The sequence below is a fragment of the Myxine glutinosa genome, chromosome 8 (assembly GCF_964187855.1).
Source record: "Myxine glutinosa chromosome 8, kmMyxGlut1.1, whole genome shotgun sequence".
NCBI classification, from domain to species: domain Eukaryota; kingdom Metazoa; phylum Chordata; class Myxini; order Myxiniformes; family Myxinidae; genus Myxine; species Myxine glutinosa.
In genome coordinates, this window is record NC_136268.1 from 33,658,629 (window position 1) to 33,676,205 (window position 17,577).

General features: G+C 43.4%; 1 protein-coding gene and 1 long non-coding RNA gene across 5 annotated transcripts in view; one reads left to right on the forward strand and one right to left on the reverse strand.

Moving 5' to 3' along the window:
* The window catches only part of LOC137432404 (uncharacterized), a 64,110-nt gene extending 46,584 nt beyond the window's left edge, over positions 1–17,526 (reverse strand). Inside the window, exon 1 of one of the 3 annotated variants that reach the window (XM_068124305.2) lies at positions 17,045–17,526. In XM_068124305.2, the coding sequence (XP_067980406.2) occupies positions 17,045–17,146 (102 nt within the window). In that variant the 5' untranslated portion in view covers positions 17,147–17,526. Of the gene's footprint in view, positions 1–15,610; positions 15,634–16,808; positions 16,917–17,044 lie in introns of those variants that run through there. The other 2 variants (XM_068124307.2, XM_078783175.1) reach the window with 2 other exon arrangements.
* Positions 1–17,577, forward strand: part of LOC137432405 (uncharacterized) — a 115,967-nt gene that overhangs the window by 43,921 nt on the left and 54,469 nt on the right. The window lies entirely within an intron of this gene.

Here is a 17,577-nt window from a genome sequence, read left to right on the forward strand (position 1 = left end):
TAGCGGACTGTGATGATGATAATAGTGATAGTGGTTTGGACCCGAAATTGCAAAGCAAAATTTGATGATTGGCAGAGTGATGATTGGCAGAGGATTGGCAGAGTTATTGGCAAATTTTTGATTTGTTGAAATTGGGTGTGCAAAATTTATAGTGAGAGATGCCCCATGTGATGGGATGGCCAATCCACCATCCCTCACAACGGGGGCAAAGGAGCACTAGTTAGGGGGTTTATGGCAGTGTAAGCTCGCCGAGGGAGGGTTTGGATAATGTGTAGGGACCTAGAAGACGACCTTAGGTAACGTTAAGGTTAGGTAGTGACAAGGATACCTGCAGTGGGGACGTAGGTAGATTAGTGTGGATGATAATGATGTGGGAGCGCAATAGTTTAAAGGGGCGACTGGGAAGCGTAAGTTTCAGAGGGGAGTAGTTAGATGAGATGATGCCGTGTGTTTGAGGATTGGAAGTGTATGGTGACCAGGTGTGATTGCACAGGTGTGCAACGACAGGTGTATGGAGAATGGTTGTGTGGAATAAATGGTATGGAGTATTGGAATGGATGGTCGTGGAGTGAGTATGGTGGAACCTATGGAGTGGAGTGGATGGTGCGAAGGTGTGAATGGGGGAAGGATGGACCCCCATCACGAATACCGGGGCGGGTAGTGTAAGTGTTAGGTAGAGGGTACAGGTAAATTGTGGTTGGATATTGGCATCTGTGGTGTGAGTGAAAGAATGGTGTTTGGATGGGTGCATTAGTGTTGTGGAAATGGCTGGGCGTGTAGCCTGTTAGTGTGTGTAGTTGGTTTGGGCACTCCACCACTGTGAGGATGTCGGCCAGGTGAGGTCGCAGGTGGGCTCTGGGAGCCGGTAGAGTTGTTGTGGATGGGGCCCGAGGATCCGGAGGACGGACCCGGGTAGCCCAGTGCCAGAGGGCACCGAGGGGTGACCGAGGGTGACACCCTCGGTTACACACTTACATTACACACCTCGGTTACACCTCGGTTACACACTTACATTCGGCACCGAGGGGTGACAGAGCCAGGAGGGGCCTTCCCCAGTTAGTTAGGTTAGGGTGAGGAGCTAGGTAAGCTCGGGTGGCAACTACAGTGGTGGAGGTGTGCAGGTGGGTAGACCTGCTGGGAGAGCTGCACGACCCAGCCCAGAAATTGTGCAAGGTCACCGGGAGATGAATCGGGGGAGTGAGACCCCAAATTGAGAAGCACCACAGTTTGGTCAATGGGAATTGGTTTTTAGAACCCATAGTGTAAGTTGGCCAATGGATTGGCAGGGAAAGACCCCGGGTAGTGTAACGTGTGTTAATGTCATTTAGAAAGTAGTTAGGATGAATATCTCCTCGCACCATCTGCATCCACTCACCTGAGGTGACGTAACTCCACACCATGCCATGTTTTATTCTTTTTATTGTGCAGATGTTTGGAATGTGAGACGCATCATGACGTGGGTGTGACATTGTGCTTTGTGTTCCATCTCTTCCTCCTTATGAGGATTGATGATGAATTCGTGATGGCAAATTTTGGCTAGAGGGATTGTGGTGACGAATTTGGTGTAGAAGAGATATGGGGAGACGAGACATTAGCGACGAATTTGTAAATGTGTAGGTTGTTGTAAATATGGGGTAAGGGCAAGGGTAGTGTAGGTGACAGGGGGGGTGACGTACGGTAGGGACGAGCTTTTCTCACTTCGCTCTCCGTACGCACTTCACCTTGCATTGCCTTATTGATGTGTACCCTTGTGACCTTACCCCTCGCTCATCTGTCTTGTCCCCCTTTTGTCTCCCACATGACCTGAGCGCCACTGGGCGCCGAGGGGAGCGTGCGTGAGTCGGCCATTGTGCGCCCGGAACTCCCAGAACCAGCTGTCTGCATCGATGCACCACATTATGGACCACATGTCTGTGGCCGAGCACCACTGATGGACCCCATGGGTTGGGGCATGGCCCCTCTGCTGGAACCGGCCATGAAGGCCCGAAATCTTGCTGGCGGACCTTGGCCACAGGGCACCGATGCTCCACAGGTGAACCATACATAGTCGGCCCCTGTGGGCCATAAATAAATACACATGGACATGTTGGGTGCATTTTATTGTAACAAATAGGCCGCCAGCAAAAGAAGATGACAACATCTGGAAGAGAGCAATAGCCAGCAGAGGGAGCCGAAGAGCAAGAGACCACCTGCAGGGTTAGGGGTTGTTTGGTTATTTTTATTATTGAACTGTGGTGACTGCACCGATTGGTGCTTGAGGGTGTGTTGGTGCGTTTTGGGTGCTTTCAAGGTGCATTGATGCAGAGCAGACTGTCTCCCCCCCAGAAAGAACAATCACAGGTCCTGGGTTGCGTTTTGTAAATAAAATAGCATCACTGTAAATAATGCTCCCCACCGTCAGTGTGTAGTTTGAAGACCATTCCGCAATTCGGTTAGCTGTGGGCGTGAGTCTGTTAGGCAGGGTGCAATGGAGCAGCGGGACATATTTATTTATGTTTTAAAACTGTCGCACTCAGGGTCAGGTTAAAAGTAGAGGGAACTACACCTCTACTACACCTCTACGTGTCACACTAAATTAAAGTTATAGGCCTGGGACGTGCCTAAGAGGAGGAGGGTGCAGTGTTGCGGAAATGAGGATTGTGTTTTTTTTGATTGTATTGTATTGTATAGTAAATGGTTGTGAATTATTGTTTAGTCTGAGCCCTCCTTGCTCCAGTGTGTATAAAGGTCAAAGGGCGTTCCGGTAGTTAATTCCATAAAAGCACACATTGAAGGACACGATAAAACCCTTGTTCAGTAGTTTATATCCTTATTATGTGTTTTAGATTAAGGCTTTGTCGTCCATTAACATGACACTCCATTGCACCAAGTGAAAAAGATAGATTCCCTTCATTCCCATTCCCAAAAACCTCCATTTCCCCTTTCAACAATTGCCATTCGCATTGCCAACCAACAATTGCCGCCATTGACCACGAGGCAGGGTTGGGGAAGAAAGGCGGGTCCCCACCTCGTCATAGAGTGGAGGAGTGAGTCAGCCCCACTCAACCAACCACGAACAAGGGGTTGGACTTGGAGAGGGTGTGGAGAGAAACATCAAGGAGGTTCGCGAAGGTTGAGGGGCGGGGCCTATATAACCCGCCGCGGGACGTTCGCCAAGGAGATGAGCTATGACAAGAGCTGAGTTGTGAGGTGCAAGGCTGAGCTGCGTGGAGATCATCCAGGGAAGCACAAAGCCTGCTATTCGTCGCCTTGCTCGCCAGCAGCAGCGTCCACAGCAGCAACAACACTCGACAGCCGCTTGGGGCCTGGACGGCAGTTTGGAGCAGGGCCGCAAAGGAACGGCGGCTGCCCAATGAGCCGATCGTGCTGCAGGACCAGTTGGACCTCCCTATCCCGCCAGCCATCCACCTGCCATCCCTATCATCATCATTCCCCGTGTGAGTCGTCTTTGTTTGTTCTGTCCTGGGTAGTTAATTAAGTCTGTATAAGCTAGTATTTTCACTGTGTCACCTGCTTTTTCATGTCCCCTGTAAATAACCGTGACTGCTCCTTTTGCTTGTCCGTGTAAATAATAAATCCCGTTACTCTTCTGTACGTCTTCTTCTTCCTCTTTGCATTCGGTCGCTTTAGAGTTTTCCACATTGAATAGCGGTGGCGCGATACGGCCAACGTCTGGGTGAATCGGGTGAATCGGTGAAACTGTGAGGTCGCGGTGCCTCCGCTCGGCAAACAACATCCTTAACCGCGGACCGTCACAATATATACAGACTTGGCATTTAATATGGAATATTATTTTTTTCTTGACTTGGGTTTACTTTCTTAACACAGTATATCAATCTGGTGAGTTTCTTTTACACTTTGGTGATTCATTTGTTAAAAGAACCATGTCACTGATTGTCTGTCGCAGCAAGAAGTCAACAACAGGATTATATCACAGGTGGCGTGGCAAAACGTACGGACAGGTGCATTTGATGATTGGCTTCACAGTCGGGTATACAAGGGTTGTTGCGTTCTGTATTAGTGGAAAACAACTGCTGCACGTCTCCAAAGGTTATTGCCGCTTTCTCTTGAGATGGTCCGTCAACTCGACAATGCTGTTTGTCATGGAGTGGTGGCTTTACGAAATTACGGCATGAAACAGCGTGCTATTGCTCGGCAGTATGGCATCACTCAAGGTCAGGTGTCAAAGATCCTGAAACGAAATGCTCAGAGGGGTGTCGTCCCTACTCCAATACCGAGGCCAGGACGTCCCCACAGAACCACAAGGAGGGATGATCGCCAGCTGCACTGGTTAGTCTGCAATGGCCGTACCAAGTCAGCTAATCGGCTTAGGGCTGAGTGGCAGCAACTGACAAATGTGCCTGTATCCAGAAGGCTAGTCAACAAACGACTGGTTCAAGCAGGCTATCGTGCCAGGCGTCCCCTGAGAAAGCCACGCCTGACCAGACAACACCACCCGCGCCGATGGCAGTGGGCCAGAGAGCACCGTCAATGGCAGCCAGGACACTGGAATCACGTGATCTTCAGTGACGAGTCTAGATTTCTGGTCTATCGTCAAGATGGCCGCGTCCGAGTGCGCAGACAAGTGCATGAAGCCTACAACAAAGATTGTATAGTGCCAAGAGTCCAAGCTGGAGGTGGTGGGGTGACCGTTTGGGCTGCTTTTCATGCAGGGGGCAAAACTGACCTGGTTGTTCTGAATGGAAACCTGAACCAGTTCAAGTACAGGGCCATTCTGGAAGAAACATTGCTTCCATTTGCTCGTGCAGCCTTTCGAGGAAACTTTGTCTTCCAAGATGACAATGCACGGCCTCATCGTGCTCGCATGATCCAACACTTTCTTGCTGACCGTGGTGTAGAGCATATGGAGCGGTCTGCCATGTCCCCGGATATGAATCCGATAGAGAACTTGTGGGCAGAATTAATGCGTGAAATCGACCACTTGGACCAGCAGCCGACCTATGTGCATGAATTGCAGCAGACTATTGTCACTGCATGGCAAGTGATTCCTGTCCAAACCTTGGCAAATCTCGTGAACAGCATGCCTCAACGTGTACGTGCTCTCCTGAATGCTCGTGGGGGTTACACGAAGTACTGAACTGTAATTTTACTGTCCGTAATCCCAGTCGTAATTTAACTTTTGTTTTTGAAAAAAAAAAATTGGCTAATGTGCAAAATAAAGAGATACTTCTGGAAAACGCACAGAAGTTTAACACAGTACTGTCCATGAATTGAGTTCGATGTCAGTTTACATCACTTTCAAGGATCAATTTATTTGTTTCGAAATGTCAAATGTGGTTTTTGTTTCTTTTAAAGGTCACATTAACAAAATCTAGAATGATTTCAACATAATTCCAATGAACTTTTGGTTCTAAGTCATCTTGAAAAGTAAGTTCACTCCCCCCAAAAACCATATTAAATGCCAAGTCTGTATATAAATACATAAATACTGGATATAAGGAAATACAACATGAAAATTTCATTAATAGTTGGTGAGTAGTCATTACTCACCAACTATACACAAAGAATTAAGTTAAGCACCCCCCCCCCGTTTTTTTACAACCTCGCACATTACAAGTTTGTTGTCGTCAAAACAGTGTAATATACCCATGATATTGCTATATTTTCTGGAGAAGTGATATTATGGTCACATAAAAACATAACAATCATGCCGTTTTCAATATTTTATTCTGAATAATTTAAGGTGAAATTTTTTGGGAATTTTAGGCATATTTTCACCTCAATTTAAGTATGGAGCTATAGGTCCATCACGGACAGTGTGGATGACGTTTATGTTTTCTAACGTACAGTCATTGTTCTGAGAAGACCTCTAGCGATCTTTGCGTCAATAACGTGTGTAGGACCCACGTGATCGGATCACTGACTCAACCCTACGTCTCATAGACCCTGTAAGCCGTCGTATGCGTTGCTGTGGCAGGTTGTTCCATTCCCGATGTAATGCACGTTCCAATTCATCCAGATTGGCTATTGGAGGGACCATCTTCGCAATTTGTCGTCCCAACATGTCCCAAACGTGCTCGAGGGGGTTCAGGTTCAGGACAGGATTAGGGGGTGCTTAACTTAATTCTTTGTGTAGGGGTGCTTAACTTAATTCTTTGTGTATATTAATGAAATACTACAAAATTTCATAGTCACCGGCATTAGAAACTAGAAGGAAAGAATGTATTGTGCTGGACATGCCCGTCTGGCCGACATGGAAAAGGCATTAAATTTCGTTTCACTCCGCAGCATCAATTATTTACCGATAACGGATACCAACAATATTGTTTGGACTATCACTGCAGCCTCAGACGAGGAACGGTAGCAGATCCGCTTTCGTGTTGTCAATGCTCCAACGATCAGAGCTGGCCGCAGGAAAAGGTCCACTTGGCCAGGGATGGCAACACGCTAAGATCGCATTAATTGCACCACATAAATTACACAAATGTCGGATCACCTGTCAAATAAATGCACTATATTAGTTGGAATGTGAATGCACAATTACCCAATTTGTCTATTTCTTTAAACAGCATCAAAGCCCATGAATTTTATATGAACTACAAGGACATTGCGAGACAATAACTAAATGAACACAGTAAATGGATTGTCATTGTAACATGAAGCAAGTATTCAGATGGGAACTATTAAAAACTGAGAAATTTATTTTCAATGTGGTTAAAACTATTAATAACTTATTGATAAATACCTACAGATGAAGAAACTCTCTCTCCCCACCCACCATCACCTGCTATTAGCCATAGTTTAACCACATTTAACCATGCTTTAAACATTTTGACTATCGTTTAACCACGTTTGGCCATAGTTTAACAACTTTTGACCATCGTTTAACAACATTTAGCCATGGTTTAACCACATTTGGTCATGGTTTAACCACTTTTGGCCATGGTTTAACCACCTTTGACCATGGGTTTAACCACTTTTGACCATAGTTTAAGCACATTTCACCATGGTTTAACCACATTTAGCCATGCTTTAACCACTTTTGGCAATAGTTTAACCACATTTGGCCATGCTTTAACCACTTTTGGTAATAGTTTAACCACATTTGGCTATGCTTTAACCACTTTTGACGATGGTTTAACCACTTTTGACTATGCTTTAACCACTTTTGGCCATGGTTTAACCACTCCTGACCATAGTTTAAGCACATTTAGCCATGGTTTAACTGCTATTAAACTGTAGCTTTGCCCATTTTTAGCTGTAGTTTTACCACTTTTAGCAGTAGCTTTACCACCTTTGGCTGTAGATTTAAACTCAAAGCACTTGGTCTTGATGGTTCGATTTGTAACTGGATTTTGGATTTTCCTTCAGACAGATCATGCCATGGTGGTCAAAATTGGTTCAAAAATTTATCAGACCATCACCGTGAACACCGGGGAACCTGAGGACTATGTTTTATCCCCTATTGTTTATTCATTGTTAACTCTTGATTGTGTCGCATCATCTGATAGCTCACTGGAGGTGAAATTTGCAGACGACACGACTGTTGCTGGCTGGCCTGATTCACAATAGTGATGAAAGTGATAATTGTAATAAAGTCGAAAAACTTGTCAGATGGTGTTCTTTAAACAATCTCAAACTCACCATCGTAAAAACAAAGAGAACAAGTACACATACATTCAAAGTACACCGCCCCCATGCCAAATAATTAAATATCCTACAGCGCGGCATTGCCGGGGCGCCTATGGCACCTGGCAATACCGCAGTGCAGCTCATTGAGGCTGCATTGGGAGGGAGAGGTGTACACTAATTGATTGATTAATTGTATAATTAAAATCAATAAAAGATTATCACAAAATATTTTCATAATAAATTGGCTAATAGCATAACTAAACCACTAGTGCTTCATCCGAAGATGTATCTTTTAGAAATATAATTAAATAAGTCATTAATAAAAAATTTAATAATTAATTGATTACTCAATAAATAATCGATTAATCAATAAATAATTAATCGATTAAATGATTAATCAATAAATCAAAAATATCCTTGATAGCTACATCACTTGGTCACTGTCATGTCCAAATATTAGCCTCCCAGCTCAAAAGGTGCCTGAGATATTGGCCAAATGAGAAAGAAAATAAATAAATGATTAATGATGAAAATAAATAAATAATAATCATGAAAAAATTAAATTATTAATCAATTCGGTCACAGAACACATAAACCACCACCATTTCATCAGAATCTGTAATTGAAAAAAAATAAATTTTTTTTAGTAATTAATCGAATAATTAAATAATTAATCGATTAATTGATTAATCAATAAATCAAAAATATCCTTGATAGCCACATCACTTGGTCACTCATATCCAAATATTAGCTTCCGAGCTCAAAAGGTGCCTGAGATATTGGCCAAATGAGAAAGAAAATAAATAAATGATTAATAATGAAAATAAATAAATAATAATCATTAAAAAAATAAATTATTAATCAATTCGGTCAGAGGACACATAAACCACCACCATTTCATCAGAATCTGTAACGGTAAAAAAAAAATTTTTTTTTGTCATTAATCGAATAATTAGATAATTAATCGATTAATTGATTAATTGATGAATTAATAAATCAAAAATAGCCTTTGCAGCCAAATCACCTGGTCATTGGCATGTCCAAATATCAGCTTCCTAACTCAAAAGGTGCCTGAGTTAATGGTCAGAAGAGAAAGTAAATTCGATTAATTAAATAAGTACTTAATTAATCGCTAATAATTAAATAACTCCTCAATTAATTGATTAATCAAAAACCAAAAATACTGTTTTTGACAAAGGACTTGCTCACTATTGTGCCGAAATTTCAGCTTCTTAGCTTGAAGGATGGCCGAGATATCGCCCGGACAACCAAGAAAGCAAACAAACAAACAACCAGAGTGAAAACTGAGTACTCCCTTTCAGCGTGCGTCACTGCCGAGCCCCCTTCGGTGCCCGGCAATGACGATTTGCAATGCCTGGAGATGGCATAGGAAAGGAGCGGTGTACAATTATGATGACTTCCAGAAAAAGAAAACTCACATTCAACTGTTGCCTATTCACAATGCTGAAGTTGAAACTGTCACTTATTTAATTTTTTTAGGGATAAATGTGTCCAATGATCTTAAGTGCGAGATAGATAACCTATGACCGTGTGAAGACTGCTCAGCAACGGTTGTTCTTTACTTCGAAAGTTGAAAAGTTTTGGTGTCGGCCGTCCGGTGTTGATCAGGTTATATCGGGCAGTGATAGAGTGTCTGACAGTCTTTTACCGTCTATGGCAGCTTAAGGTGGGACGCCCAATCCCAACTCAACAGGATAGCAAAGACTGCTTGTACAATTATTGGGTGTGATCTCCCCTTGAGAGTCTATACTCCAGTCGAATAGCGAAAAGAGTGATATCTATCGTCCGATATTTGAATTCCACCCAGCACACAACATTTTCAACTTCTTCGCTTGGGTTAACGTTATTGTTCCATCAAGACCAGCTGCAATCGCTTGCACAACATATTTTACCGCCCTGCAATCTGCACCCTCAATGTTGTTTCGTATGCAGCCTAAGGCTGCTGGTTGCATCATTTTCTGGAAGTGCCACTGTACTGCTGATGCAATGCCCCCTTGCCAAGTAGCTGGTACTCATTTTGCCGACCATGAAAGGACGACAGGCTGTGAGTCAACCCAACTGGTGTTATTTCAATGGCACGACTCGGGCTCAAACATAAGACCCAAAGATCTTTAGGCAGTCTCCTTAACCATCAAGCCAACACCAGGCTTGCACCCTCAATTAATATATGTCTAAAGTTCTGTATATTAACTGCACCCCTAAGTTTCAATATTTTTTGCCGATAAAAAGCGAGGTTAATACACCGGAAAATACAGTAATGGCCAGATCTGATCCTTAACCAAAATCGAATCGGCTTGTTCTTGTCATTTACCCAACTCATCCACCAAGTTTTGTCATAAATCATCCACAACTTTTTGAAATATCATGTTATGTACATGTCGTTTTTGCCCCTATCTCTCAATGGTGAAGAGACACTTAAAAAATTGAAAATGTTTCGTATCCTAATTTGAAACTTCATCAAAATTGAATGGACTCGTTCTTGTTACACACCCAACCTGTCCATCAGGTTTCGTCCAAATCCGTCCACAATTTATGGAGATATCCTGTTCAAAGACAGACAAACAAACAGATGAAAAATCACTCCGAGCGACACCTGGCAAAAGAGAACAAAGCAGAATGGCACTCAGTAAAGTATCCTTTTGACCTCACAAATAATTGGTATTTGAATTCAGTTAGCTGATATAAAAATCCAATTCAAATTTCAGTCAATCGGATGAAAATTGAGGCTTTTAGAAATTTGAAAATAGTGGTTGACCTTTGGCCTATTTTAACCTTTTGGCCTATGCTGATCTCAAAAATAGCTGATTGAATTCAGTTTAATAACTGATACATAAATCCCATTCCTCTTCCCTCAGATCGGCAGTCTGCAGCCTCCTCACTCTCTGAAGACCTGGACAAAATCACAGACTGGTCAAACATGTGGAACATGTCTTTCAATCCTGACAAATCTCACACTCTTACTATGTCTCTCCGAAAAGATCGACTGGACAACCCTCCCATCTACTTTCTCAACAATCCTCTCCAAGAAGTTCTGTCGCTCAAGCTTTTGGGTCTCACCATCTGCCATGATCTTTCTTGGGAAAACCACATTTCCAAGCTGGCCTCCAAAGCCAGTCGCCGACTGGGCATCCTCCGTCGTGCGAAGTCCTTCCTAGGCACACCTGAGCTCCTCACCACATACAAGGCTTTCATCCGCAGCTCAATGGAATACTGTTCTCCCCTATGGGCTGGTGCTCCTGCCTCACACCTGGCTCGGCTTCACGCTGTTGAATCCAAGGCTTTCAGAATCATTGGAATCTCCCACGATGAAGCTATCTCTGAGGGCCTTTCACTCACTCACCGCAGGCAGGTAGGTGGTCTTTCTGTCTTCTACCGACTCCTCTCCGGCCTTGCTCCCCCAGCTCTCTCTGTGCTCTGTCCCCCAAATATTCCTACAGGTCGCACAAGATCTGCCAGCCACCCTCTGATGGTTAAACTGCCGAAATCTCGGCTCTCTGCTCACCTTCACTCTTTCATTCCTCTTTTCTCCCGCCTCTGGAACAAACTCCCACACTCACTTCAATCACACTCCTCCCTCCAGGTCTTCAAAACAGCTGTTCACCACCATCTCTTATCTTCCCCCATCCAAAACCTTGATCTTTTCTACCCCCACTAATTCACCCCAGATCCACCTTGTTTGAAATTCCAACTTCTTTCCTGGAAGTCTTGGCAGTGTCCATATGTTTTATACCTCTCCCACCCCCCCCCCCCCCTTCCCATGCCTCCCCCCCAAAGCCCTCTCCCTCCCACAGTTCTCTCGATGTCTCCATGTCTCTCGGTCCCTGCTCTCAAATGTTGTGTTTGTGTCCTTCCCCCTCTCTCCCCATCTTGTCTACCGCTCCCGATGTTAATTGTTTTGTGTCTGTTTGTCTTTCTGTGTGATTAATGTTCGCTCTTTCACGAGCCTCGATCTTGTATACAAAAAAAAAAAAAAAAATTTCAAGTGACTCAAATGAAAATTGAGGATTTTAGAAATTTGAACTTATTGTTGACCTTTGGCCTATGTTGACCTTTTGGCCTATGATGATCTCAAAAATAGTTGGTGGTTGAATTCAGTTAGCCGATATGTAAATCCTTTTCAAATTTCAAGTGAATCGGATGAAAATTGAGGATTTAAAATTTTTGAAAAAAGTGGTTGACCTTTGGCTTATGTTGACCTTTTTGGCCGATACTGATCTTAAAAATAGTTGGTGGTTGAATTCAGTTCGCTGATATGTAAATCCCATTCAAATTTCAAGTCAATCAGATGAAAATTGAGGATTTTAGAAATTCAAAAAAAGTGGTTGACCTTTGGCCTATGTTGACCTTTTGACCTCAGAAATATATGATTTTGTCGGACCACAAACTACCATTTGGTGAAGTTTCGTGAAAATCGTTTAAAAACTTTAACCTGTAGGCAAGTATAAGTGAGCGGACAGAAAAACACAAACCGGAGAGATCAACATATTTGCAAAAAAAAACAAATTTTGCCAAGTAACAAGGGTGAAAACATAACCTCCGTCCACCTACTGTCTGAGTGACTCACTCATACCTGACATACTGTTTTAACTCTTCTTCTTCTTTACAAACAAGCTGTGTTATTGGTCCTGTTATTGTCTATTCCATTAACGAAACACTTCCATTTATTTTGTTTCTACATTTAGTTATCTTTAAGATCTCTGTTAGATCTCCTCACAATTGTCTACTCTTTATGCAAAATGTTCCGTCTCCTTCAGCCGCTCCTCACATCTTGGTCCAACTAGGCCCCGAACCAATCGAGTAGCTCGATGCTGAACCCCCTCAATGGAAGTTATGTTGAAGATAACTCAGGTGTAGTGACCAAAACTGAACACAATAATCGAGTTGAGGCCTCAGTAACTTCCGACACAGTGTAAACACTTCCTTTTGATTTATAATAATTTATCCCTGTACGAATGCATCCTAACCCCCTATTAGCTTATATTGTTTTGCCTTTAGCCTATTATCATCATTGTTTTATTTATTTATTTATTAGCTTTTAGACTTTTAGCTACCTGGAACTGTACAGTCTGTTTACGTCCCTCACCAATCCTCACCACCCCTCACCCCCTCCCCACCACCAGTATCTATTACCAGCCCCAGATACTTCTGTGTGACGCACTCGAAGATTACCCCTTGCATCCTGCAATCCCTCTTTTCATTATTCTTACCCATTCCCAATCAATTTGCATTTCTTTATGTTAAACTACATCTGCCAATCGATGAAATTATCTAGACTTTCCTGAATGGGATCACTCCCCTCTCTGTCGACCTTATTTTCAAGCTTTGTATCATCTGAAAATTTTAGCCTGGTGTTGGCATAGCGGTTAGGATGCCGGCTTGGGATCCTCGGATCCTAGGTTCGCATCCCGGTCGATCGCTGAATTAACGGCAGGGGGGTTGACTCAGCCTGTCATCCTTCTGAGGTCGGCAAATTGAGTACCAGTTCACTGGTAATTCCCTGAGTGGTGCAAGAGGCGACTAACAGGGTTGGCGGCAGGAAGGGCATCCGGCCATAAAACATCGCTTCAAAAAAGGGGACCACGGTGCCCGAAAAAGGCCAACCCCTGCTCTGCGGGGAAAAATGTTCTCTGAAGGTGGTTGGTTGTATCATCTGCAAATTTGGAAGGCCGACTCTTAACCCCACTATGCATATCAATGATGCAAAGCATTGCGTGTCTGTCTATCCTGAGGCAGACCAGCAAACACCATCTCGCACATTTCAAACCTGAACCCTCCTACTGTCTCCTTCCCCCAAGTAATGGCAGCATCTTGTCATGTCTGTCTCTGGTATATGTTCCACCCTCCTTCCCCCACCATCCCGTCCTTCACCTCAAACGTTATCACTGCAGACTCTGCTGGCGATAAGGCAGAATGACTAAACTCTGTGTTGACCTCCAACCCTCGTGCACACCTACCTGTCATCCACCATCCCCACCCATGACTTTTATTACCCCCAATAACCCCTTCCCAACTCAACCTTCTTTCTTACCCATTTCAGTGTTCCCTATTCTTTTCCTGCTCGTTCATTCCCTTGCTGGTTCTGCCCAATTGTTGCCCCAGTACCCCATTGTCACATGAACCTCGCTCTTCCATGAGCCTCACCCTTGTAGAAAGAGGTCTTTATACTGATCCTAGAGGTATCACTACTTTCAACCTCCCCGCTTCTTAAAGATTTTGAAAATTTAATTCTGACAGAAGAGTCATTTGCATATAACATTTGCCAAAGTATGAGAAAAATCTTACTCCTCCAACTTTATACTTTCCTCCCTTCACTTTAATCTCCAAACATTCTCATCTCTCCTACCCCCCCCTCCTCTATCCACCACAACAACCTCAATTACCTTCTCATTTTCTGAACTATTATTCTCTAATAAACCCCCCCCCCCCCCCCCCCCCCCATCAACAGGTAGACAAGGACTGGTGAGAGTTTTGTATAGAATTGTGAAAATATACACAAACGTACGCAGAGAGATAATTAATTTCATTGTAACCTTGAGTGCCGGTATCGTACTTCAAAAATTCACTCTTATCTGTTATTCCTGGAGGGGGGGGGGACATGTGCCAGGTGCCGGGAAAAAGACATGAGGACTAGTTGGCAAATATTTGAGGAAAAAAAAACAATAATAAAATCAAAAACACTGAATGCTCATTAATTAGGACAATGAGAAGGAAAACAAACAAAAACAAAAAGAGCAAACACCATTAGGAGCATTGACACATTACCTGGTTCTGAGGTGTTGAAGTGCAAATTGAAATGTAAAATCTATTCGATTGGGTTTTAAATCAACTATTGCAATTGTGCAACAAGGCCTACAATTTCCCATCTCAGTGGAGCTTCTGCATGGCAATCTGGTCACAAGTTGACGCTGCATCGCCTCCTTGGTCTGAAAGTACCTGGAACACAAACTTTAGTCCAAAAAATAAAGAATAAATTAAAATGTGTCGGATCAGAACAAATCCATTGCTTTCAGGTTACGATGGCAGTGACTGACCGAGTAGTCACGAATTTGTGACCAAAACCGTAATTTTTGCCTTTATCCCGATGCGTGACAGCCAAACAAAACCCGCAGCTGCTCCGAGATGGTCTTCCTGACAAAAGCTTGGATAATGTGTTCGCTTTGGAGTTGCAGGAAGAGCGCCGCATTTGTTACTCGGCCAACAAATTTCTCTTCTCATTCCAGGTTCTCCTTCTCCCAAACTTCTCTCATTTCCCTTTTCCTGTTGCCGATACATCCGTGCTCCCCTTGTGCCAAATATGCCGGTGCCACGAGGCTTATCGCAGCAAAAGCAAATGTTTGAACAGTTGAGCAAAATGTTGCATCACAATGTTGAAAAAGTTTGAAAAGTTGTACAAAATGTTGTATCACAATGTAGAAAAATTTGAAGAGCTGCACAAAAAATACATCAAAAACACAAACTATGATGGACACAAACTTTTGAACAATGCACTCGTTCCCAGGGCTCTGTCTGCACTACTAATGTATGAGCATAAGATCATGATTATGAGGAGGAAGAGAAAATGATTAACACCGAGTCGTCTTATGAAAAGGAAGATGAGGTAATCAACACTGCCAGGTCATAATTTATGAAGACAAAGGAGATGATCAACACTGGGTCACTATTTATAAAGAGAAGATTATCAACACTGGGTCATAATTTATGAAGAAGAGATGATCAACACTGGGTCATAAATTTATGAAGAAGAGGAGATGATCAACACTGGGTCATCATTTATGAAGAAGAGGAGATGATCAACACTGGGTCATAAATTTATGAAGAAGAGGAGATGATCAACACTGGGTCATCATTTATGAAGAAGAGATGATCAATACTGGGTCATAATTTATGAAGAAGAGATCATCAATACTGGGTCATCGTTTATGAAGAAGAGGAGATGATCAACACTGGGTCACCATTTATGAAGACAAAGAAGAGGAGATGATCAACACTGGGTCACCATTTATGAAGACAAAGAAGAGGGGATGATCAACACTGGGTCACCATTTATGAAGAAGAGGAGATGATCAACACTGGGTCACCATTTATGAAGACAAAGAAGAGGGGATGATCAACACTGGGTCACCATTTATGAAGAAGAGGAGATGATCATCACTGGGTCACCATTTATGAAGACAAAGAAGAGGGGATGATCAACACTGGGTCACCATTTATGAAGAAGAGGAGATGATCAACACTGGGTCACCATTTATGAAGACAAAGAAGAGGAGATGATCAACACTGGGTCACCATTTATGAAGACAAAGAAGAGGAGATGATCAACACTGGGTCATCAACTATGAAGAAGAGGAGATGATCAACACTGGGTCACCATTTATGAAGAAGAGGAGATGATCAACACTGGGTCACCATTTATGAAGACAAAGAAGAGGGGATGATCAACACTGGGTCATCAACTATGAAGAAGAGGGGATGATCAACACTGGGTCACCATTTATGAAGAGGAGGAGATAATCAACACTGGGTCACCATTTATGAAGACAAAGAAGAGGGGATGATCAACACTGGGTCATCAACTATGAAGACAAAGAAGAGGAGATGATCAACACTGGGTCATCAACTACGAAGACAAAGAAGAGATGATCAACACTGGGTCACCATTTATGAAGATTAAGAAATGTTCAACACGATGTTACGTGGAAGCAAACAGACAGTAAACGCGATGTTTGTAGTTTAATCATTTGCGTGCAATGTTTATCTCCAAATTCCAAACAAAACGTGCAATCGCTTGACCTTTAATTTCCTACCTTCCTGCACCAAATAACAATCCTATTGTTCTCATCACATCCGACGGCATCAAGGAGCTCGAGAGGAAAAGTTACGTAAAGGAGACATTATTTATTATAGCGGCACCGACTTGAATGGTTCAAATTTTCTGTGCTTAAGTAACCGTGACCGGATTAGCTTCCCCTGAGCCGTTTGAATCTCAAAATCGAACGAAACTTTGAGTTCGTACAAAAAGGCGAAACTTTTTAAACTTCACCACCGATAAAGGTTCTCGACATCAAAGGCGGAATCCATCATGTTTGTATCAGTTTCATAACTGGGGGAGTTCGAGGGCAGGATTAACCACACACTTAACCACACACACAACCACACACAAAACAGGTGCGAGTCTGACGTTTCAGAACGATCACCTTCGCCGCGTGTTCAGGCCGACACCGAATCGCCATTAAAGGATCAACAAGGTCTTCGTGTCGGGAATTCAAAGCAAACAAACTTTTTGCGCAAACGGCTCCGCTTGAATGCCCCGAACGAAGTAAAAACAACAACAAGCGAAGCGAACACAATCCGTACGAACGAGACACGGTCAAACATGGGGGTAAATATATAATTAAATGGTTAGAAAACTCTTGACGTAATAAATCGTTACCGTTTCACTTGCACCTTCTTTCACTCCGTCGGACTGTTCCTCGGTGTCCGAAAAGGTCCTCGAAACCTTATTCTTGCAAACTTTCCAAAACGACCGATTCATGACTATATGCGTGTGACCGGCGAGCACCTTTACCGTAGCAGCGTGCCCTCCCCCCTCCTCCAGGTGAGATGTCCTCGGCTCCGCCCACGCTCGGAGAGGTGCGCGCGAGGCACGCGCCCGCGTCAATCACTTGCAAATTGGTCACGGCGCTCCGAGGGCGCGACGACCCCCGCAAGCTCTCGGTGCGCTATGGCCTCGACGTCGCAGCTTCGCATGACGTCATGTTGCAAAATTTTTACGTTTCAAAATAAAAGCCACGTCCACAAGCTCCGCCCTCGAGGCAAGGCCTCCTGCTCGCCAATTCCATCGACAACAGTGGCCATCACACGGAAAAGTGTTTTAAAAAAAATAAAATAAAATAAAGCAACAAACTAATAATGTGACAAAAACAAAGGAATGAACAAACAGCAAAAAAGAAGAAGTGAGAATTG